Raw genomic sequence first — 24,028 nt, forward strand, 5'->3', positions numbered from 1 at the left:
CAAAAAATGAAAGTGTCTTAAAGTAATAAAAATATACTTTTTAGGGATGCACTGAATCCACTGTTTTGGATTCAGCTGAATACCGAACCAAATCAGAATCCTAAATTGCATATACAAATTAGGGTGGGAAGGGGGAATTTTTTTTACTTGTTTTGTGATAAAAAGTCACGTGATTTCCCTCCCTGCCCCTAATTTGCATATGCAAATTCGGATTCTGTTAGGCCGGGCAGAAGGATTTGGCCGAATCCGAATCCTGCTGGAAAAGGCCGAATCCCGAACCAATTCCTGGATTTGGCGCATCCCTAATACTTTTGCCATGCACTTGTAAAACTGGTGTGTTTGCTTCAGAAACAATACTATAGTTTATATAAAAATGCTGTTGTGTAGTCACGAGGCAGATTCAAGCACAGGATACACAGTAGATAACTGATAAATTCTGAAGAATCCCATTGTATACTACACAGCTCATCTGTTATCTGTTCTGTATCCTGTGCCTCTTTTTTCAGCTTTGAATGACCCCCATGGCTACACAGCAGCTTGTTTATATAAAGTATAGTTGTGTTTCTAAAGCAAATACACCAGTTATACCAGTGCAGCACAGCAGAACATTATATTTTAATTATTTTGACACTTTCATTTTTTGTTGTTACCATTCCTTTAATGGGCCATTGTGATTGGATTAGTGGAAGAGTTTATGCCGAGAATTTCCCACACCAGTCAGTTAAACTGAAGAAGCTGCTCGGATGAGTAGTGAAACGTCTTCATTGATTACTCAGCATGTCCAGTTGTTTTTAGATTTACCTATACTAGTTATATTGTGACATTTCTATTCTATGTGTACTGTATATTGTGAGTGGGTCCCTAAGCTCAGTAAGTGACAGCAGCACAGAGCATGTGCAGTGAATCAGCAGAAAAGAAGATGGGGAGCTACTGGGGCATCTTTGGGGACACAGATCTTGCTAAAAAGCTGTGGTTGCCTTGGGCTGGTACAAAAGCCCAAAACATAATTTACAGCATTTCTAGCTACTTTTAGTTCTCCTTTAAAGAGGGGCACATGGGACATAACTTAAGTGAGTTTGCAATTGATCCCCATCATGCAGCTCAGATTCAAAAGCAAACAGTTGTGAGTGCCCCCCTCCCCTCAAGTCACTTATTGGCTACTGCTTGGTAACCAATCAGTGGAACCAAGAGAGCTGTAAAGCAGGAAGTAGTTTCTGGCTATTATGTCTGAAATCCAATCACTCCAGCCTTTAAAGATTACATTTTTGGCTACCTAACTTCATTAGAAATATTTTTAATTTTGCACAGCCTATTTACCTAGTTTTTATTGTTACACTAAATAATTCCTTTAACTCTCCAGCGAGATGACTGGCTGAAGTTACATTCTACCAGGATTAATGTAAATCATATTAGTGAAACAAATACATTTCAGGGCCTTTTTATTAAACCTCAATTTTCTAGTTGAGTCTTTAAAGGGGTAAAACTCACATTTTAAGAGGGAAAAAAATGCTCCAGCTTAAACCTGTCAATCATGTAGAAGTCAATGGCAGATGGTCCCTTTAACAATTGGATCATGTTTTGTCCCTTCATGATTCTCGATTTAGTTTTGGGCTGTTTGACGCTGGTTTTCAGATGTTAAAACGATAAATTAGAGTTGTCTATGCGACAGATGAATTGGAGTTTTCCGGGGCTACAATTCGAATTTAAAATAGCATAATGTTATAATTATGTAATATGTATGCAATGTTAATGTTGGGAACTTTGTATCTTCCAGATCTGTGATTTTGGATTGGCTCGTGTTGCAGACCCAGATCATGATCACACTGGCTTTCTCACAGAATATGTAGCCACTCGCTGGTACAGAGCTCCTGAGATCATGCTGAATTCCAAGGTAGAAAATAACAATGTGAATCGATTGTTTTGTTTCATTTTCTTTTAATTAAAAGTATAAATAAGCTTTGGACACATAGGTTGTTAAATCAGAACATTACTATTAATGTACAGTAAACATTATGGAGGTATTTAGATTATAGAGCACTTAAAGTGGTAATTTACCCCTTAAGTGAGAAAGGGCACTACATAATATATAAAAAAATATATATTTTTATTTTTTAGAAATAAAAGTGAAACCACAGTCATCTGTTTGTGGTTACTGAAGATAAGTGAGCCCAACCAGATCAACCACATTTCACCAAATCTTTTGATTTATTTTTTCCTCTAGTTTTTATATTTACCTGTTTTTCGGTACACCTTTTTGGCAACTTAGACCAACAAGAGGATCTCTGTATATATGGCCAACTTTAGACACTAAATTTTAGATGTGCACATGTTGGCAGTTTATGGGCTTCTTTGCAACATATAAGACTTTTTATGATGAGAGTAGGGGAAAAAAGCAGAGATTGTGAAGTTTATTTTTTCCTTTTGTCTGCAACCAGCAAATAAAGGCTTCCTTCTTAATAGACCTAGTTCTATTAATTTAACCCAGTGATCCCCAAGCAGTTGCTCTTGAGCAACATGTTGCTCACCAGCCTATTGGCTGTTGCTCCCAGTGGCCTCAAAGCAGGTGATTATTTTTGAATTCCTGGCTTGGAGGAAAGTTTTCGTTGCATAACAACCAGGTGTACTGCCAAACAGAGTCTCCTGTATGCTGCCAGTTCACATAGGGGATATCATATAGCCAATCACAGCTATTATTTTGTACCCACAGGATCATTTTGCATGTTGTGCTGCTCCCCAACTCTTTTACATTTGAATGGTGCTCATGAGTAAAAAAGGTTGGGGACCCCTGATTTAACCACTGATTGCTGGTTGGTTATGGAGAATATTCATATAAGACACTAAAACATGTGAAAGTAAAGGTTCAGGACTGGATGGTATTCATCCCCAGGATATTAAAAAAGATTAGCTCTATGATTGCCAAACCACTTCTATTATCCAGGATACATTAGTTTCTGGAATAATGCCAATTTGCTACGGTAGGACCATTATTCAAAAAGAGATCTGCCTTTCAGTCTGAAAACTAAAGGCCTGTTAGTTTGACATGATGGGTCTTGAACACATTGCAAATCAATGGACCTTGCCCTACAAATATGAGGAGGTGAACAGATGCCTACATGCTGGGGTAGCAAGAGGATGTGATATGCTTAGATTTCGCCTAAGATCTTGATACAATACCACACAAAAGGTTACTGATTAATTGAAGTATTTTTGGCCTGCAGCATATTTGTACTTGGATATAGAATTGGCTGTAGGATATTTTACAAAGGGTGGTGGTAAATGGAACATTTTTTAATTTGGCCAGTATTTGTGGAGTCATGCAGGGGTCAGTCCTTTGCTTTTTAATTTATTTAATGACCTTGAGGTTTACTTTGTAAGTTACACGCAGGGTGTTGTCACTTTACAGAGAGACACAACTATATTGGAAAATGGGCAGCCAATTGACAAATGAGGTTCATTGTTAATAAATGCAAGGTTATCCACTTTATTACTTTCTACGAAACTACATAAGTGCACATTCTAGACAGATTTTGGGGGGCAACAAAATTTGGGCAGGAATAGAAGAGGGCTTTCACGGTGAGGGCCTTGAGGTTGTGCAATATTCTGCCACTTGATGTTGTGATGGCAGATTCTGTCCAATGCTATTATGATCTTAAAGGAATTGTTCAGTATAAAAATAAAAACTGCGTAAATAGATCGGCTGTGCAAATAAAAAATATTTTCAATATAGTTAGTTAGCCGGAAATGTAATGTATAAAGGCTGGAGTTACTGGATGTCTAACACAATAGCCAGAACACTACTTCCTGCTTTGCAGCTCTCTTGGTTTCCACTGATTGGTTACAAGGCAATAACCAATCAGTGACTTGAGTGGAGGGCACATGGGTAATAAATGTTTGCTTTTAAATCTGGCTGGCATGCTGAGGATCAATTGCAAAATCACTGAACAGTTATGTCCCATGTGCCTCCCCCCCCCCCCCCCTTTCAAGTCACTGACTAATTCATCGTTCGAGAGCTGCAAAGCAGGAAGTAGTGTTCTGGCTATGTTACACATCCAGTCACTCCAGCTTTTATAGATTACATATTTGTCTAACTTTATTAGAAACATTTTTTATTTTGCACAGCCTATCTATATATCCAGTTTTTATTTTCACACTGAACTGTTCTTTAAAGGAATCATGATTTGTATGATGTCTTTTTTTATTACTACATTACAATTTGTACATTGCAAATAATTCATTCCATCATTTTAAATGTTATTCTTGAGCCAAGAAATAGTTTTCACTTGTAATGTTGGTGTGTAGGCAGCAATCTCAAGTCACTGTGCCTGATCCCTGTGCTTTCAAAAAGAGCCAACACTGCACAATACAAGTGCTTTTAGATAATCTATTGTTTCTCCTAATTGTAACTGGAGAGGGTCATGGCTGGACTTGGGTGCTTTACTATTTTGTTTACATGTCTATCGCTAGGTGGGGCATGGGAGCATTTTTAGCAATACAGGTATCTGTTACAGTCTCCGGTGTATGTTTATATCGGACAAAATTGTCACGCACGCACACATACACGTACACACACATACACGTATATGCAGTGACTAACGTACAAACACTTTGCTTGTTTTCAGGGCTATACCAAATCAATTGACATCTGGTCTGTTGGCTGCATTCTTGCTGAGATGCTTTCTAATAGACCCATATTTCCTGGGAAACATTATCTTGACCAGCTTAATCACATACTTGGTAAGGTCAAAATTACCTGCTGCTAAGTAATTACACTTGTATTTATTATTTCTGTATCTTTTCCCCATATGTATTAAAAGGCACTAAGTTTGCCCAGGAGCAGTAACCCATAGCAACCTATACAATGTCTGGTTCTAGACAGCTGACCATACAGCTTATTGCCTCCTAGACAAACTTAGTGTTTACATATGTGGATTAGTGTCTTAAACTATGTTAGTTTGTGTGTGTGTGTGTGTGTGTGTGTGTGTGTGTGTGTGTGTGTGTGTGTGTGTGTGTGTGTGTGTTTATAGGCACAAGCAGGTGGTGGCTTCCTGCTAATTAAATATTAACAAATGCAAACCATAATCTACTGCACGCAGTACTGAAAGAGATACTGTAATCCATGTTTCTTTATTTTTCTTTGCTTATTAGAACATGCACATTATGATCTTTTGACAAAGATCCATTGATCTGGTAACCTTGTTTCTCCTCCGCCCACCCCATGCGCAGATCTTGCTTGTCTCCACTTTTGCTAAGCTTTTACACTTTTCCACTTTTGCTTGACTTCCAGCGTTCTGTAACTGTTACATTATTGTAGAGTGCAGGTGGGTAATTTGTGTCTATTGCAGAAAAGTAACTTCAATGTATGACTTACCCCATCTTTGCTTATGAGTTAACTTTGATAAACTAAGTGACTGGTATAATTGCAGGATCTGTCACCCTTTTAATCTCAATCTTGATATTTAAACCAAGGTTAATGATTACAAATGAGTACAAATATGAATGGCACACTGAAATTGAATTGTTGTAGTCGTTATGATTACAAAATTGTAATCCATGTGCCATTGCTAATACACCTGATAACAGTAGTGTATCAGAATAGGACATGATGCTGAGGCGTACTCTTCAGTTTAAATATTTTTATTGAAATTTTCACAAACCGCAAAAAGATATCAAAATGACCGCTAATATCCTGCACTCCTAAAATCATATTACAAGCGTGCTAGTTCAAAATAAACAAGAAAATTAAAGTGGACCCGTCACCCAGACATAAAAATCTGTATAATACAAGTCCTTTTCAAATTAAATATGAAATCCAATTTCTTTTTTTATTAAAGCATTCATAGCTGTTGTAAACTCATTTAAAAATATCAGCTGTCAATCAAATATTGCCTGCCCCTCCTCTATGCCTAGGCATAGAGGCAGGGCAAGCAATTACATTCACTTTCCATTCAGCACTTCCTAGATGTCACTGCTCTCCCTACATTCCCCCAGTTCTCTTAACCATTAAATTGTGTAGCCAGGGCATGGGAATGGACAGCGGGTCCCCCATTCTGTTGCACAAACAAGATTCTGAGATGATACAAGGCTTGTCTTAATAACAGTGTCCACAAAATGGCTGCTTGCTATAATTATGAGTCCCAGACTGATGGAAACAAGATTCAAATAATTTATACAGTGTAATTAAAGTTAATTTTGCTTGACTAACATGATAAAATAGGATTTGAAATAATTTTTTTGGGTGACGGGTCCCCTTTAAGTGAAAAATGTTCAGATAATCAACAAAATTTAAAATGGCTATCAAGCTGAATAGTAACAGTGAATATATAAACAAATAATAAAATACCAAAATAAATAATCCAGTGGATGATAAAAAAAGAGAAAACGAAAACCATTGTTTTCAGGAAACATTTGATTCCAGATTGGCATATGCCCTAGATACAGAGAAACCTGAGTATTTGATCCCTGTTTCTGGAATCACAAACCCACATTGAGGCGTAGTCTTCAAGTCATTAACTGGCATAATGAACCAACAACTTGTTGCATAACTAGTATAACTCCCAACTTGAGTTAAGGTGATACTAACTATGGTAGTTCTTACTAGCAGACCAGTCTGTGTGGAATGTTGTTCGGCCTTGGAATTCCAAACAGTTATACATTCATTTGTACAGTGAGCATCTTTTCTTGTGGGAGCTCCACACTTTCTATGGGAATAAATGCTGTGATCATTTTATGAATGTTTTGGTTATCATGATTCCTTTCATTCAATTGCTTCTCAGGGCCATTGAAAACATTTAGAGCAGCAGAAGTTCTCATTGCGTTTCACAGTCTTTGCGATCTGGTTCATGACTTGGTCTCAGTGGACAACATTTTTTCAGTTGCACAAATGTTCTGATCTTTTGGCTCAGAGCACATTCAACATGTTTATTTAAAATGGCATATGAATACTATCTCCTAAAGCAGAGGGGCATCCCAGATTGACAGATGCCTTTGGGTCGGAAGCACAATGGGAAGGTGTGTGTGTGTGTGAATTTACAACTTATGTTGACTTCTGCCAAAATTAAGTGCTCATGCAATACTTTCTTCACTGTGGTTGCACTGTTATGTTATGCTTTGGGAAACAAAACAATTTTAAAGGGATTCTGTCATGTGAAAACATGTTTTTTTACAGAACGCATCAGTTAATAGTGCTCCTCCATCAGTCTTGTGCATTGAAATGCATTTTACAATACTAAAGTGTTGTTTTTAAATCTTTAACTGACAGCATACATGGTACTAGACATGTCAGTTTCACAGGTGCCTCCAGTCATGTGACTGGTGCTCTGATAAATTTTAGTCACTCTTTATTGCTGTACTTCAAGTTGGAGTGATATCAACCCCCGGCAACCCATCAGCAGAACTATGGGACCGTAACAGATAACAGACCTCTGACCTGCATTGCAAAAATGCTCCCATGCCCCACCTAGTGCTTGATATGAGAACAACAGTCAAAATCCAAGTCCTGCTAACCCAAGTTGCTACTCCTTCAATTACATAAAATAGGAGAAACAATAACTTGTCTGAAAGCAGTTCCAATGTGCTGGCTTTTTCTGAAAGCACATGACCAGGCAAAATGACCTGAGATCACTGCCTGCACATCAATATTACAAAAAATTATTGGTTCAGGAGAAAATTTTCAATGGTAGAATGAATTACGTACACTGTAAAAACTATGCCATAAGAATCGAGACATAATCCCTTTAAGGTTTTATGCCAATTTTATTTCACAAGCATCCTACTCTTAACCATGACATTAAGATCTTCTTTCATGGAGCAGACCCTCCAGCCAGAGGACCATCTCTTGTTTCTAAAGACCTGCAGCAATCTCCTATGACTTACTAGGTTTTTTGATATAAAGCTTCTCTTTTGGAAGGTAGCCCTTCTAGTGGCTTTTTTTATTAATACTTAAACATTAATATGCAAAGCAGTGCATTTCAAGCATTTATTAGTGCACAACAAACCGAAAAAAACAAATTACATTAAACCTACCACAAGGCAGCATTCTTTTCTTTCTGTAAGCAAACCTCATGTCAGCACTCCCCCCTGTGTTTAATGCCATTGGTCGCTTTATCAGAGGAGATGTTTCCATTAGAATGGTATAAAAGCTCGGTGTCTTCTGCCCTCTTTTTCTTGTGTTCCATAAAGACAAGGCAATTAGAGAAGTTAAGTATGCATAAAGAGAAGACATGGATACTGATTTGAAGCCCAAAGTCATATCATTTTTTTACATCAATGAGGACGCTGCTTTTACCCTTCGTCCCAAAAGACAAGAATGTCACCTATCAGATCACATTCAGGCATTCAGAGTGTAAGTGAGCAGAAGCAAGCAAATTTACAACATCCATTCTCTCTTCTTCGACATATGGGCTCTTTATTAGGCCACGTAACCTCTTCTCCATCTACCACCCACTGGATAAAGGCACTGTTTCTCAAGCCATCAGCTTAGTCATATCTGACCAGAGCCATGCCTCAGTCCACGTTGCAGTTGGCATGTCCTTGGTGGTCAGGCAGGCAAGCCCTTCCATTATTAATGCTTATGGAGTAGGGCAGTGATACCCAACCAGTGGCTTGTGAGCCATAAGTTGCTCTTCGACCCCTTGGATGTTGCTCCCAGTGTCCTCAAATAGGTGCTTCATTTAGAATTTTTGGCTTAAAAGCAACCATTAGTTACATAAAAAACGTGTATACTGCAAGTCCATGCAAGGAGCTGCAAATAGCCAATCACACCCCTTATTTGCAACCCCAAGGAACTTTTTGCAAGCTTATGTTTCTCTCCAACATTATTTGACATTTGAATGTGGCTCATGGGTTTGTAACCCCTAGAGTAAGGGTTACCTCTAGCTGATGAATGATTTTGAGTATAAAAATCACTTTCACAGGCATAGGAATGAAACAGATATGTAAACCTTTCAGATATAATGGTTATTTACACGTCATAACATAAAGTCCTGCTCCATTCTGTTTACTTTTACTTTAATTGACTTGTGGGGTGTTGCAAGATTTGGAAATCTATTGGTGCAGAACTGTACAATGAATTGTAAATCTACTTCTTGTATTCTTGCAGAATACAAGGGGGGTGATTGTCTTCACATTGCTTGCAAAGGTTCAGACAAATCTGTTCAGTTTGCAGGCATTCGCTGTCATTTCATTATACATATGTAACACAGCCAGCTGCACAGCATTTATAGTGGGAGAAGATTGATAATGTCTGTGTTAATAAGTAAAAGATGGTAAAGCCAGACTGAGTAGTATGCTGAAATGTGAATTGTCCTGTCTTTTAGGGCCAGTGTGATCATAGGCACTGGACAATGTGGAGATTTCGGTTTTGTGTCCACACTCTCTTCCACAAACTTTAAATCAACTCCAAGTATTGAATATGTTATAGAAGTGACAAGGAGTTCTATGGCCATTTAAAGGCATGAGGGCGAAGTAACTTTGACTTGACTTGTAATAGGGAGTCCATTATATTTTATTTTACAAGTTTCATGCAGTCGTGACACAAATTGCATTGCTTAGCACTGGTTGTAACTGATACGTTCCTAACCACCTTTTTAATGAAATAAGTTTCATAATAGTGTTTTTTGTATATTATAATTGTTTATTTGAAACTGTGTTCTGTTTCCTTTTTCTTTAGGTATTCTTGGATCTCCATCTCAAGAGGACCTAAACTGTATAATCAATTTAAAAGCTAGGAATTACTTGCTTTCCCTTCCTCACAAAAATAAGGTGCCATGGAACAGACTTTTCCCCAATGCAGATCCCAAAGGTAAAACAATTTTATTTAGTCATTAATTTTTTAGCGAATTGAGGGGTTGGTTCAAGCTTTCTATTTTGCTGGTGATTTACAATTATCTATAAAGTAAACTTGAACATTTCAGTAGAGTTGACTTAAAATAGAAATACCACTTTGTGTCTATATAATTTACCTTCACATCTATCCATCTTTATTTCCCATAAAGGGCATTTTTTTGCAGTGTCTCTAACACTTTCCTTCAAAAGCAACAAGTCCGGGACAAATGACTTGCCTACTAAACACAGTTGATTCTTTCATGTAGCTGCCACTTTCTGAGTAGTCTGTTGTATTTCCAGTAGTTTTTGTTTCTTTAGTTTTGGACTGTATTCTGTGTGATAGATATAACAGAATGGTTACTAATAAATCGTTGTAAGTGCTCCTGGTGATTAGAATGTCTCCCATGTTTTACCACTTTTCATTCAAGGATGAGTAACACTGGGCAAAGGCAAAGTTCTGCTTATTTATTTATTTATTTATTTATTTTTTTTGAGCCACTGCTTGCTACTAGTTCTAGAAGGCAGTCGTTTTTGTTCGAAAAGATCTATAGTTTTTTTGGTTAGGCTTTTGTAGACATATCCTGAATACAGTAGAACCTCCATTTTACATCCCCTGATTTTAAGTTTTCCCTCATTTTATACATTTCCCTGATTTTACATTTTCCTGGATTTTGCACCATTTTTTTCCGGTCCCTTGAAAACGTAAAATGGGGGTTCTACTGTATGTATCTCCAGTTCAGTTAAACACAGTAAACCTTATTATGGTTCCTGAAGAAGGCTCACAGAGGGATCCCCAAACTGAAATGTTGCACAAATATTATTTAAAGGAGAAGGAAAGGATTTACATGAAAATCCCTTTAATATAATTACCATACTTCTGCCTCCCAAACAGCTATAGCAGTTCTTCTGGATGAGCATTATTTATCCAGCTTGCTGTCTTGAAAGTAAGCCCTCTCTTAAATAGATTGCAGTTGCCATTTTCAAGCTGCTGACATCACTTCCGCCCGTGTCTCCTACACTGTAAACTGCAGCTTTAGGGAGAGGGGCTGTGCAGGACTGTCTTGAAAAAACAGAGGAGAGTTCCGATTGGACAATGGGATTAAGTGGGCGGGGCTAACGAGGGCAAGACTTTCAGCACGTACAGGCTGAATATGCTAATGAAGAAAAAAAAAAACGTCAGCAGCAGCTCAGCAGTGAGGTGCGCATGTGTTTGTGTTTGCCCGGGGAAATCTCTGTTGGAGGAGAAAGGAAGCAGCTCTGGATTGAAACGGGTACCTAATAGCAGGACCTGACTTTGCCATTACAAAGTCAAACTAAGCAACATTACATTGAGCTGGGGGAATATGTTAGAGACTATATTAAGGCTGAGATTTTTAGGGAATGTTGTTTAGAGACTTTCCTTCTCCTTTAATTGCCATTGGCAATTAAAGTAGCTATATTCACCAAGAACTAAAATCATGGAGCGTGGGAAGGGAGAGTTCAATAAGGGAAACTTATCTTACATGGGTTTATGGGCTCTGTTGATGGGGGAAGTACCTACATTGGTCATGGATTGATTGGTTTGGCAACTGTTTCCCACCATGGGTCTTGCACTCATATTTGGTGATTGCCCCTCTAGTTTTATATCTAAGCTTAAAGAGGGGGCCAACTGACCAGCTGTAGCAAAGCTATAAGTGATAGAGGGGTGGTACCTTTCCAGTGCATGGCTATTATTTTATTGTGTAAAATAGTAAGATGAAGAAACGGTGTCAGCATGTTTTAAGGGTATGTTGTCTCTAGGATTCCAGAAGGTATGAAGTTGATACACACACCCTGTGGAATTTAAGGTTATTTACTGGGTAGTTGATTTGGGTCTGAAAGTTCTGAACATGTGGGCACTCCCAAATCAGATGGAAAAATATGCCTAACAATTGGTTTAAATACATTTAAATTACAAAAAGGAACAGTAGAAAGGCAGATAATTAAAAAGACCCAGTTGCAATTTGCTTCTGAATGTAAACGGTTTGAAGATAAACTTACACTTGAACAAGTACCTTAAGCTATTTAATAAGCCTGTAACAAAAAATAAATGAAAATAATTGATTTATACCAACATTCCAGTTATTCCTGTCAAGTAATTAAAATGTTGTTTCTTTGTAGCAGATGTTTATTATTGTATGTATGCCAATCTTGATAAGTGGAAAGCTGTTTCACCCACTCCACCCATTCCAGTCTGAGCCATTGTTTCACTTAAACATGAAATAATACATATTCATGACTTAAGCCAGAGTTGTGGAAACCTGGTTTGGAAATGCTGCTTTAGAATGAACTTAAAATTCTAAATAAATAACATTTGCAATAGGGTGGTTTCCTTAAATCAGTGTTGATCCACTGCTTTATTTGTAAAGGAAGGAATATATATCTTGTATACCGTGCCACAAAAGCAAGCACCACTCGAGGTTTAGCTGTGTTCTTTCTCACTAATTTAAAAGGGGCTGTATACCCCCTATACAGAGGGATTGTCTTTGTAGTAATATATTCAGTTCTCTGCCTCACATCAACCAAATACAAAGTAGCTTCAAAATACCTTCTTGCCCTGTTTAGCGCTAGAAATCATGCTAACCAAAATATATTTTTGTAATTGAAATATTCAAAAATAGACAAAAAGTATGTTAAGTGCAAGCCCTATTCAGTGCACTCATGTTGAACAAGGGGGATATATGGCTCCTGTAACATCAGTGTTTGGATATCAAACTGGAGGATACATCGTCTGTCCAATAGCAACTTTGTATGTTATTTTCTGATAACACACCAAACCGATGATGGAACTTGTCCAAAGACCTCAATCCACTGAAAATAAGAACTCACAATGAGAACTCACAACTGATCCAAAACAATTTGCTTTCTTCCTGTTTGAATTGCATAGATTACCCCTGACAATCTATAGCCATGCACAAAATGTGGTTCCATGACACATTTCTCTGTGCAGTTAATACCATGTTCCACCATGCAAAAAGCTTATTGTTATGACCAAATAATTTTTGTCTTATCAGTCCAAAGCACTTTGTTCCAAAATGACTGTGGCTTGTCTAAATGAGCTTTTGCATACAACAAGCGACTCTGTTTGTGGTGTGAGTGCAGAAAGGGCATCTTTCTCATCACCCTGCCATACAGATGTTCTTTGTGCAAATTGTGCTGAATTGTAGAACCATGTACAGATACACCATCTGCAGCAAGATGTTCTTGCAGGTCTTTGGAGGTGATCTTTGGGCTGTCTGTAACCATTCTCACATATGCCGCTCCTGTATTTTTCTTGGCTTGCCAGACCTGGGTTTTACAGCAACTGTGCCTGTGGTCTTCCATTTCCTGATTCCATTCCTTACAGTTGAAACGGACAGTTTAAACCTTTTTATAGCCTTTCCCTATACCATGATACTGAAATTTTGAGAGTTGCTTTGAGGATCCCATGCGGTTACTCTTCAGAGGAGAGTCAAACAGAAGCACAACTTGCAATTGGCCACCTTAAACACCATTTCTCGTGATTGGACACACCTGCCTATTAAGTTCAAATGAGCTAATCCAACCAATTTGGTGTTGAGCAGTTACATGCATTCAAATTAGCAAAATTACAAGAGTACCCACGTTTTTGCACAGCGAGTTTTTCACATTTGATTTAATTTCATACAACTGAACTTTGGGCGACTATTGAAAAAGCACCGCCGCGTGTGCTTTAGCGCAGGCAACTTTTTATTGTAGCCTATGGGAAAACATGCTGAGACAGTTCCGGGAGATTGTTGCTCAGAAGACGAGGCAATTTGTCGCCAGCCGACAAAATCTCCTCGTGTGGACTAACCCTAACTGGCGATTCTATTATACGATTATTATTACTATTATACTATTATTATAATTATTATTATATAAATTATTGAAACTTTTTTTTTTCCAGCTCTAGACTTACTGGACAAGATGCTGACTTTCAACCCCCATAAAAGAATTGAAGTAGAGGCAGCTTTGGCTCATCCTTATCTGGAGCAGTATTATGACCCAAGTGATGAGGTAACAGCTTGATTTGCCCTAAAGGAAAGTTAAATTAGGCCTATTTTTTTATGTTGGATATGTGATTCTGATAAGCATTAGTGATAAGCGAATCTGTCCAGTTTTGCATTGCTGGAAAATTCACAAAATAGCAAAACACACTGTAGTCAAATGCCAATTTTTGTGCCATATCGCAAGACGATTTTTTTTATTGCACAACTTTTGCGCTGTGAAACAAAAATTTTGCTCATCACTAATGATCGTGTATAACTAGCCAGCATCAGAAATAATACACTGTGTCCAAGGTCCTCCATAGTCAAATCAATCGATCTAAATCATTACTACCATTATTTTGGGCCTATGTTTGAAACCTGCTAAACCAATCAAGTCTCTGAAGCAAGGACCCTGTAATAGGAAATCTTTCCTCACATTAACAAAGAATTCTTTGTTAATAACATCAACACAAGCACCATCTTTATGATGCATGATCTGTGATGGGGGGGATGTCTGTTTACCCCCACTAAATTTCAATAAAAAACACCCTGTTAGCTTATATTTTGCCCAATAATATAGTTGTTACTTATGCCTGTCCAAGCAGGACATGATGAATGGACATCTGTTAGATGGTCACATGCATTTATTACTTTCTGATTTGGATATTCTGGCTCATTTATTACGTGTGCTGTATGTCTGCATTATTCATGTGGGGGTGTGAAGCCCTGCACTTGATTGATTGGCTGTGCAATTAATCTTAAATTATAGAATTGCCCCTGCTTCATCAACACTGTATGGGCAGCAGCTTTAGATTTTCTTAGAGAGTGACATCTGAAATTGAACCTTTTTTTTTTTTTACAACTATCATAACATTGTCTTTGCATGCTATTAATAATTTTGCCATAATACTGATGATTTTACATTACATATCTGATCCCCCGTGTTTCTCTGAGGGGGCTGCCATATTTGTGCAGCAGTAGTCTGTTAGCATTAGAAACTCTTAACTGACAGGTTGAGAAGGGATGGTCAGGTTGGCAAAACAGTCAGGTTTAGGCACTTCAAGTAACAAATAATTAAAAAAAGCACACATTTTAATGAAAAAGGGTCAACGTGACCCATAGGATAGAGTCCTGCGTGGAACCAATTTCCACGCAGGACTCTTAAGACCTGGACCCCAACCTGCAGCCCGCGACCCGAACCACAAACCGCATATTTACCCACTTTGATCCGCTACCCGACCCGGACCCGCAACTGCCTTATCGACAACCATCAAACAGGAAGTGACGTTGCTGCAAACCTGAAGTGACATCATCAAAAGTGGGTGGGGACAGAAACAAGTTTTTGTAAAACTTTAAAATAAGTAAAATATAGACAATAGATAAGACATTTAGATGAGACCCGCATCTGAAAATCCTCCCCTCATTCCGCAGGGTGCCCGCTTTTTTTTTTTTGCAGGTACCCGACCCGCTGCAGGACTCTACCATAGGTCATTTTTTGTGTACATTAATATTTTGAAAAGTTGTTTTTTAATCAGTATCACTGTAAGAATCTGTCTGAGGAGATTGAGTGGTACTTTCTTTTCTGCTATCATGAAAAGATGCACACGTTAAAGAATTAAAGAAGGGAATAGTTTTCATGTTATTGAAAACAAAAAAGCTATACGAGGGTGCACTGGATGACATCCCATTCATGCCAGGGGTTAATTGCATTTTAAGTTTGAAGTGTTTTATTACTGGATATTAGGTATGATAGGTAATACCCATTTGCCATAAGATTAATTGTATAGCCACACTACATGTATTTGATGTATGTTTAGTGTTGAATATTTTTCTTCAACAATCTGAAATAATCCATTGTATTTTAAGCCTGTAGCTGAAGCTCCCTTTAAATTTGAAATGGAGCTTGATGATTTGCCCAAGGAGACTCTTAAGGAGCTAATTTTTGAAGAAACCGCTAGATTCCAGCCAGGGTACTGACCACCATCTAACCACAGGTAAACTAATGTTGCCATTTATTTTCTTTCAGTTTTGTTTTGAATGTATGCAATATAAAACTTTCCTAATAATAATCATAATAATGTATAAGGAATAACATACAGAGGGCCCTACGTGAGAACTCTACATGATTGTATGTTAAGACAAATCATGTAGAGCCACCCACCACCCCGGAATATAAATGAGGGGGTTGACATTTCTTGTAGCTTTATCTATTATGTACAATTTTTTAATTGATCTTCATTGTTTATATAGTGGTTTTTTTTTATTATTATTATTAGCCTTGCTATTTCTGTCTCTTTCCATTCTGCAGCTATTAGTGCTCTCCTGGTTTGTGGGGGTCAGTGACCCCTGCAACCAAACAGACTGTGAGACTTCAGTTTTGTTCTTTTTTTTTTTTTCTGGCCTACTACTATCCATCTTTTATTTTGATTCAAAAAATGTTCCCTAGTTGCGGAGGTAGCAGATGAAAGAGAGACAGAAAATGGAAAAAAAAAAATACTCTGTGAAGACCAGTGACATACTTAGAAGTCTGCTGCTATCTATGGAACACAAACATAATTTTATGGTGAACTTCCCCTAAAACGTGTAGATTAGATATTAACATATTCTGCTTATTGCAAGTTGCTCATCAGCTGCAGAAATACAGTTAATTATTCCACAGCTTTTGTGCTAGGCAAAAAAAATGTTTACTGCTACTTGCTCACCAACTGTTTGGGATTGTTCTTTGGCAGTAACAGAAGAAAGTAGACATGTAATAATCAGTGGCATTGTATATGTGTGGGTAGAAACCCCCTCATGTTTTGTGAAAAGATTTGTAATTTCCTTCAGCTGTTGTCGTCGTTTTATATACTTAAGAGCAAGAGTATTTAACATCTTAACAAAAATGTAATCCAATGCTGTTTCTTAGATTTGATCACCTCTCCTCTACAAACTGTAGGCTTTTTTTGTTGTTCTTTCGGGTTTGAATTCTCAACCAGCTGTTTACAAGTTTTACATTTGTGTGTCATATTTTTGTATATATGATCTTATACTGACTATTGCCTGTTATTGGTTATACAATGTCTTTTGTGTTATCTTTTGTAACATTAATTGTGTATGCTTTGCCTTCAAGGGAAAGGATGTGAAGGACTTTGCTGAGACATCGGTGTTGTTCTTGCCAGTTCTTCCTCCTTGGGCGTGTCCTGTGCTCCATCTCAGCTTGTCCAGTCTATAACTTCTTTGAGCCATTATGGAGGGCAGTTCCTGGTAGTTGTGGCTTTTTATGCTTCTGATGAATTCTTTCGATATGGAGAATTGTTCTTGACACTCCTTTGTGAAAGTGGTGCGGCAAACACACACCTGCTGAGACCTTCATTAACCGCTTGTACATTATTATTTTTTTTTTTCTTTTTGTATTGTTTTATAAAGATGCAGTGAATTTCTTTCCATTTTTCTGGGTTTACAGCACTCGGACTTTCACCGGCCCTACACGCTGTATCAAACCACACATTCAAACACTGTGGTATTTGCCATTGTTTTGGGTTTTTTGTTTATTTTTCCCCTCCTTAGTTTTTACTTTTTTTTTTTTTATTTGGGAGAGTTTTTCTCTGGGCACTTTAAATCAATGTAAAGCCCTATTTACTTGCACATATCATTTTAAACAAATGCAGTTGTAAGCATTGAAATTCTAATGGAGCTTATCATATATATATATATATATATATAACGGTTACTAGCTTTCTCTAGCACTTAGCAGAACCGAGCAAACTATTTTAACCCTTTCCATGTTTAAGGTTGAAAAGATAATAATGCCCCCTAATAAAATGTGTGTGTACGTGCTTACAGAACTCAACCTCTCATTCTTTTAAGCTGCTGCAATATATTCAAACAGGGAAAAAAAACTTTGGGCATTTTTGCCATGCACTGGCCTTCTCTGGTCTGGGTTTTTTTCATGCATGGAGAAATAGTAGTATGTTGAATTTTACATGAGTATAAAGCAAGTGAAACCAAAATCTCGTTACTGTTAGCTGAGGAAGTTTAGAATGAGACTGTGCATTATCACTGCAGAGGTGAAATGCATGCTGTCTGTACAAAGTAAGTGTGGTTAATTTCAGCATTGGAATGAGTGCTTTGATTATAATGCTAACCGAAAGAATCTGCATCTGTAGGTAACGGCGGGTTTTCTTGTCGAGAGAGGCTCTTGTTTGTAACCAACATCTCTACTTTATTATTCTCAAACCTATATCTGCTTCATTGAGTCTGGTACCTACAGTTCTGTAGTGTCTGAAAGATATAGTAATCTTTTTCTTGCCCAGCTTGGAGCAACCCGCCAAACTAGCACTAATTTTAAACTATTAACATTTCTTTGCAAGTATTTGTTCTTGGAATTGTATAATGTGGAGTTTACTAGATGTTATGTCGAAGTGCGGTGCCTCCTCCTTCCCCCCCACCCACCTCAAGATTTGCCTTGTTTGAAATGACCGTGCCCTCGCATGACTGTTAAGCTTTTCTGTGCAAAGATGATTGTTTAAGTGCCACATGCCTTTGATGATATAAGAAAATGTGTTACCTCTGAATCATATTCAACTGAAATGTTATTCTGTAACCTACATGAGGAGAAAACGGCTCTATCTTAATCCTCTTCTCTATTCTGTCTTTCCTTGTCCGGCAGAGTTTTAACAATTTGTCTGCACTGCCTGGAAACATGAACAAAAATTGCACTTGTAAATGAAATAAATTGAAATCTTCTCATTAATTTACAGGTTTATTAATTTTTTTTTCTCCATTTGATTTGCTTTGAAAGCTGTTTCTGTGACGTTTGTGATTTCTTGCTATACATTTCTGATTTTTTTTTGAGACTGACTTTTTTTTTTTTAATTATCATTAAACTAGGTGTCCAACTAATTGGCCAATTTATGTTGTCCGCTAAAAACAAAAGCCATTTTTGGTACATGTGCTTTATTATCTGACAACCCTTCTTTTTTTGTGCTTTGCTTGAAAAAGGGATTTGCTTTGCATCTAAACTTTTCCTGATCTGCCATAGACCTGCTGATCATTTCTCACGTATAAGCCACAACTGAATTTTCTCCTATACAAGTACTGCTCAAGTGCAAGTGAATCTGGACTGATGTGGGCATCAAACATGGAGTCACTGTGCTTGTCGGAAGGCTGAAACGTCTTATTAGATCTACTATGTGGTTTGATTAAAAACACAGACACCACCAAAGAGTTAGGACAAGATTTTGTGTAAACTGTTAAAACATAAGCTTCTGGCAAACATTTGGGGTTTCTGACCTATATTCCTGGACTCGCTTCATAAGATAGAAATGAAAATATACTGCTATGCACTAACACTGTTCAAACATGTTTTTCTAGTTCTCCTCAACCCTACTTATCATTTTAATTGGATGAGGGACAGGATAAGCCATATATATATCAGTCTGAAAGGTGATTATGTAACTCATTCCAAGTAAGTGTATATCAGGAAGTGCTTGATTTCATTCAGTTCATACAGCTGATCTCTCTGCTGCATTTATACAGCATTGCAGCACTTCCAAGTCAACAAGCTGGGTGGGACCTGTATTCACCGCTCTCTCACTGCTTTGGCTCTCACTGGCAGTTGATGTATTTATTGTTAATGCTTTGTAGCCAAGCTGACGAGAATGTTCAGGATAGCTGTAATTAAGAAATCGCAAGTACTTGCAAAATGACACATCACTCCCTTTTTCTGCATCTATTATTATTATAAAAAGAAAAATATATTCCACTGCTTTGATTAGAGGTGTTTTCAGGAGCGAATGGATAGCCTTAACCTCTTGCTGCTTTTCCTTTTTTGTGGCATTGTCCCCCACTAACTGCACTTCAAATTCTGCCTTCACATCTGCTCTCTTCTCAAGCAAAATCAACACATTTCTTAGTACTGGTTGCAGTTCCATATTGACTGGACTTTTTGGAACAGAGATATCAACTGTAAATGTATACTGCCTCACGTCTCTCAACGGCTCTACATCTTTGGGATATAACAAAAAAAAATTGCCAATCCCCAGTGCAACCTATTGCCCTTTAAACAGATTCCTTAAAGAGCTTGTACTTGCTTTGTACTGTCGGTGCCTTTTTAGTCATGTATTCAAAAAAAAATGTGTGTAGCTGACTTGGTAGACTGTACCTTTAGTAATCTTCACTGCTTGGTGGAACGATAATTTACTGCTTTAATGGTAGGTGTTAAAGGAAGATGCAGATCCATCTGGCAGTGAATAACTTACAAAAGAAAATATTTTAATACAAGTATCTGTATGTTCCTTTAAAATGTATTGTAACAGCTAAAACATGTATTTTATTGTGAAAGGTATAACCTTTTAAATCAATTAAGGCAACATTGTAAGAGGTTTATAATATTTTTTTTGTTAATTCTATTGATGTATTTAACTTTTTCCTTACTCGGTTGAATGTTCTATATTTCTGGCTTAAACGTGTAAAAAAAAAAAAAATCTTGTAAAACTAAACAAAACTCGGATTAAATCATTAAATTGTATTCCTGTATTCCAAAATAGTATGCATTTATATACATGGATCCATTCACTTATTTTACCATTTTAAACTCTTAATTGTTTTTTATTCCAGTGGCCAATGAATTTTGCAGCACTTAAAGTGACTGACTTTTAACAGCACATTTTGTAAGGTACCATAGGTCACATTTGGATCACATTGTTTTACACATACTTGTTTCATCATAAATGTATTGGGTACTTTTATCTTGCACTGTTGCAGTTGCCTCATTTGCATAGCATACGATACATTAGATCAGTGTTCTGTGGTAACGAGGGCCGATAATGGGCCGATAATGGAAGTCAGTGTTGACCACTCCCCCCTTTTAAACCTTTAAGATCATATCCACATTAATGGTGGTAACACACTAAAAACCAAATGGTTGGTGCTCACTGCATGGATATCCCTTATCATTCATATGTGAAAAATTGAAGTCATGTTAAAACATACCCTTAAATCTATATGCCTCCTCCTCCTCCCCTGTGGATAATACAGCAACCCCCCTACACATGCTTAAACGCCTTAGGGGCCCTAACAACATTTTTTCCAAATGCTAACAAGCCCCTACCAGGCTCACGTCCCACAGGTAGCATAGGGCAAGCAGAGAATGGCACACACAAGCAGCACTGGGCAAGCAGAGAATGGCACACACAGGCAGCACTAGGCAAGCAGAGAATGGCACACACAAGCAGTACTGGGCAAGCAGAGAATGGCACACACAAGCAGCACTGGGCAAGCAGAGAATGGCACACACAACTTGAACAATAGAGGTGTCACAAGTGTGTACAATGCAGGGGGATTACATGTGTGAACAATACAGGGAATAACAGTCTGAATTTGAGGTTTAAACAATGCAGGGGCCAGTTACTCTGTAGTGATACCTTTTAAATTTTGCACATGTTAAGCAGACAGACTTTCAAATTGGGGATCACACAAGGGGGGGTAGTGGGCTGCCAGTTGGGGCAGCCCTGCATTAGATCAATGCTGTAAGTATAGGGTTCTTTTTTCTTGTTTTTGTTTTTTGTTTTTTTTTTAACTGATTTAAAGTAAACTTTTTGTTTTTTTTATTATATATAAAATATCTCTCATATTGCTTTATAGTCCCCTAGAATACGATACCGAAGTCCCAGCATTCAGCCCGCTACGGTTTCTGCATAATCAGTTGAAATCTCCAGCTCATTTCACTTACTTCCTGGTCTAGCATGAAGCCCCTTCCCTTCTGAGACTAGGAGAGTAGTCCAAGAAGAGGAGCTGTACCTGCAGCGATGGTAACAGAAGCAGGAGCCAGTGTGTAAACATGCACTGTAATCACAAGTTTTTCATATTCACTGATTAGAGATGCAATTTGCTGTATTTATTGGCCAATTGGTTGCACTTGCATCTTAATTGATTCAACTGTGGTGTTGAACTTTAACTCTCTGAACAAAATGGAATGGTATATTCAATATTAAAAATACCAAATTATACTTAAAAAAAATGTACAAAAAAGGTCCAACTTGAAGTGCATAGAGCCACTGGCTCCTGTTTCTTTGTTACTGTCCCTGCAGGTGCAGCTGCTCCTCTCCAACTACTCTTAGTAGATCTCGGAAGGGGGCAGGGCTTCTTCTATGGGACTATTTAGAGCTATATGAAAAAAGGTAAAAAGGTTTATTTCTTCTTTACATATTTCTAAATTCTAGATGGCTCTGAATTATAACTGTGTGTATTGAATCATTGTTAGTCCTGAAATGAATAAGTTCATTTAGTAAAATCCTTACTTTTCTCTGAAATATTGGTGTTTATTACGGAGTACAGTTATTTTATTCAATGTTTTATACATAGATACTTGGGCATTTATTTAAAGAAGGGTGCCCAAATTAGTGTGGTGCTTGTGCAGCTGAGAAAAAAGTTTTAATAAACATGAACAGTTTCCTTCATAAAATATGGAAAACACGTAATTAACAATTTCCTTGTCTAAAGCTGGAACTACACGGCGCCCGTCCAATCCAAAACGATAGAGAGGAGGGGCAGGCGTCACATCGGATGTGCCGAATCTAATGTAGGTAATACAAATGTTGCATCTATATATAAATTGATTGCATCCGACACGACTGTCAAATGAAGACGCAACGTGAAGCGCATCGAGTCGTATGCAATGTTTATAGATGCGAAATTTGTATTACTTGTATTAGATTCGTATATCCAACGTGACGCCTGCGCGTCCTCTCATCGCGTCTGATCGGAAGGATGCACGCCGGTTAGTTCCAGCCTAACACACAATCTATCCTTATAATTTATTAAAGGTAACTGTATCAATTTTGCAACAAACTGTTAAACCAAAACTCCACCTCTGTTTTAGCGTTTCAATTAAAACAGTGACTGCACCATCTGTTACTGTAGCACAACTCCCAGAATGCCATGGCAGAGTTTTGGCACGCATTGTATCGGCTTTAACAGTCCAACTGAATCTCACTAGCAAAAGAAAGGAGCAAATAAATCCGGACTCTTGTATAACATTAAAGTGGACCTGTCACCTACACATAAAAAGCTGTATAACAAAAGTCATTTGCAAATTAAAAATGGAACCCAAATTGTTTTTCTTCATTAAAGCATCAATACCTGTTATAAAGGCATTTAAATATCTGAGCTTACCTGTTGGGAAGGGGCTTGATTTTTGGCTCATATATGCTTTATATAGTGCTGACATCATGCATTTTACTGGGTATTTTCAGTATTTCCCCTTCTTCCTTTTATCATATTTCTCTAGCACAGGCCCACAAATCTTGTTGCATTAGGTTTTAAGGGTGTGGACTGAAACTAGAGCAGCATGAATTACATAAGCACTGTAAAGTGTTGTGGAATATGAAGGCACTATATATAAAAGGAAAAACCTGAAAATCCAGGATGAAGGTCAGGTTGAGATTTGGGGGAATATTTACCAAAGAGTGCCATTAGAACAGGCCGCTTGATTGAAAATCCACCACACTCTAAAATTCTATTAGTGGGTATAAAAATTGGTGTTTGATAAATACACTCTTTAAAAAATCCCATAGAAATAGAGTTTTGTAAAGATGTATTGGTGTTAAAGCTCCAAGCCAGTACATGCACAGTAATGGAATATCACACTGCCCTGACTCTTCCTGCAAGCTTCAGCTTTCAGACTACTTTACCCTTGGACTGGGTAAGATCTGTCCTTTAAAAAAAACCTGAAAATGGAAGTTTTTTTTGTTAAACTGTCAATATTGCCAAAATGAAACTGGGACAGCATGGGAAGAATTTCTTAAGTGATCTACATGTTTATTGACCTCTCAATATCCATGGGCTCCCCAGCAACCATGGCGCCTTGTTATACCCTACTCTGTCATACAAATGGTGCTCACTTAAAAGTGCTAACCTGGCGAGAACAAACTGCTCTTACTGTTGGGTCCAGAGAAAATCCCACAATTATTGTTCCTTAAATTTGTAAAGTATAGGGGTTTCTACTAACCTTGTTCCTCTAGTTTCCATACAGAAACCAGCTTGATGTTACAATGCAGTAGTGCATACAGAATAATGAAGGCAACTAATTGATATGTGCTATTAATTGTTGCTAAAATTGGTGCTAAATAGGCAGCTGCAGGTTAAACAGACAATTGATGATTTTGGAAAAACAACCCCACCCTTTTTCCCCACTGAAACAAGCAATGAGTTACATGGGC

The 24,028-nt window shown here is 37.7% G+C and overlaps 1 protein-coding gene across 1 annotated transcript in view; it reads left to right on the forward strand.

Moving 5' to 3' along the window:
• Positions 1 to 20,332, forward strand: part of mapk1.S (mitogen-activated protein kinase 1 S homeolog) — a 37,683-nt gene extending 17,351 nt beyond the window's left edge. Inside the window, 6 exon segments of the mRNA NM_001090079.1 lie at positions 1,775 to 1,891; positions 4,620 to 4,734; positions 9,668 to 9,799; positions 13,748 to 13,857; positions 15,696 to 15,823; positions 16,939 to 20,332. Coding sequence (NP_001083548.1) covers positions 1,775 to 1,891; positions 4,620 to 4,734; positions 9,668 to 9,799; positions 13,748 to 13,857; positions 15,696 to 15,806 — 585 coding nt within the window. The 3' untranslated portion in view covers positions 15,807 to 15,823; positions 16,939 to 20,332.
• Positions 20,333 to 24,028: the final 3,696 nt, after the last annotated feature.

Source organism: Xenopus laevis, chromosome 1S (genome assembly GCF_017654675.1).
Source record: "Xenopus laevis strain J_2021 chromosome 1S, Xenopus_laevis_v10.1, whole genome shotgun sequence".
Lineage (NCBI taxonomy): Eukaryota > Metazoa > Chordata > Amphibia > Anura > Pipidae > Xenopus > Xenopus laevis.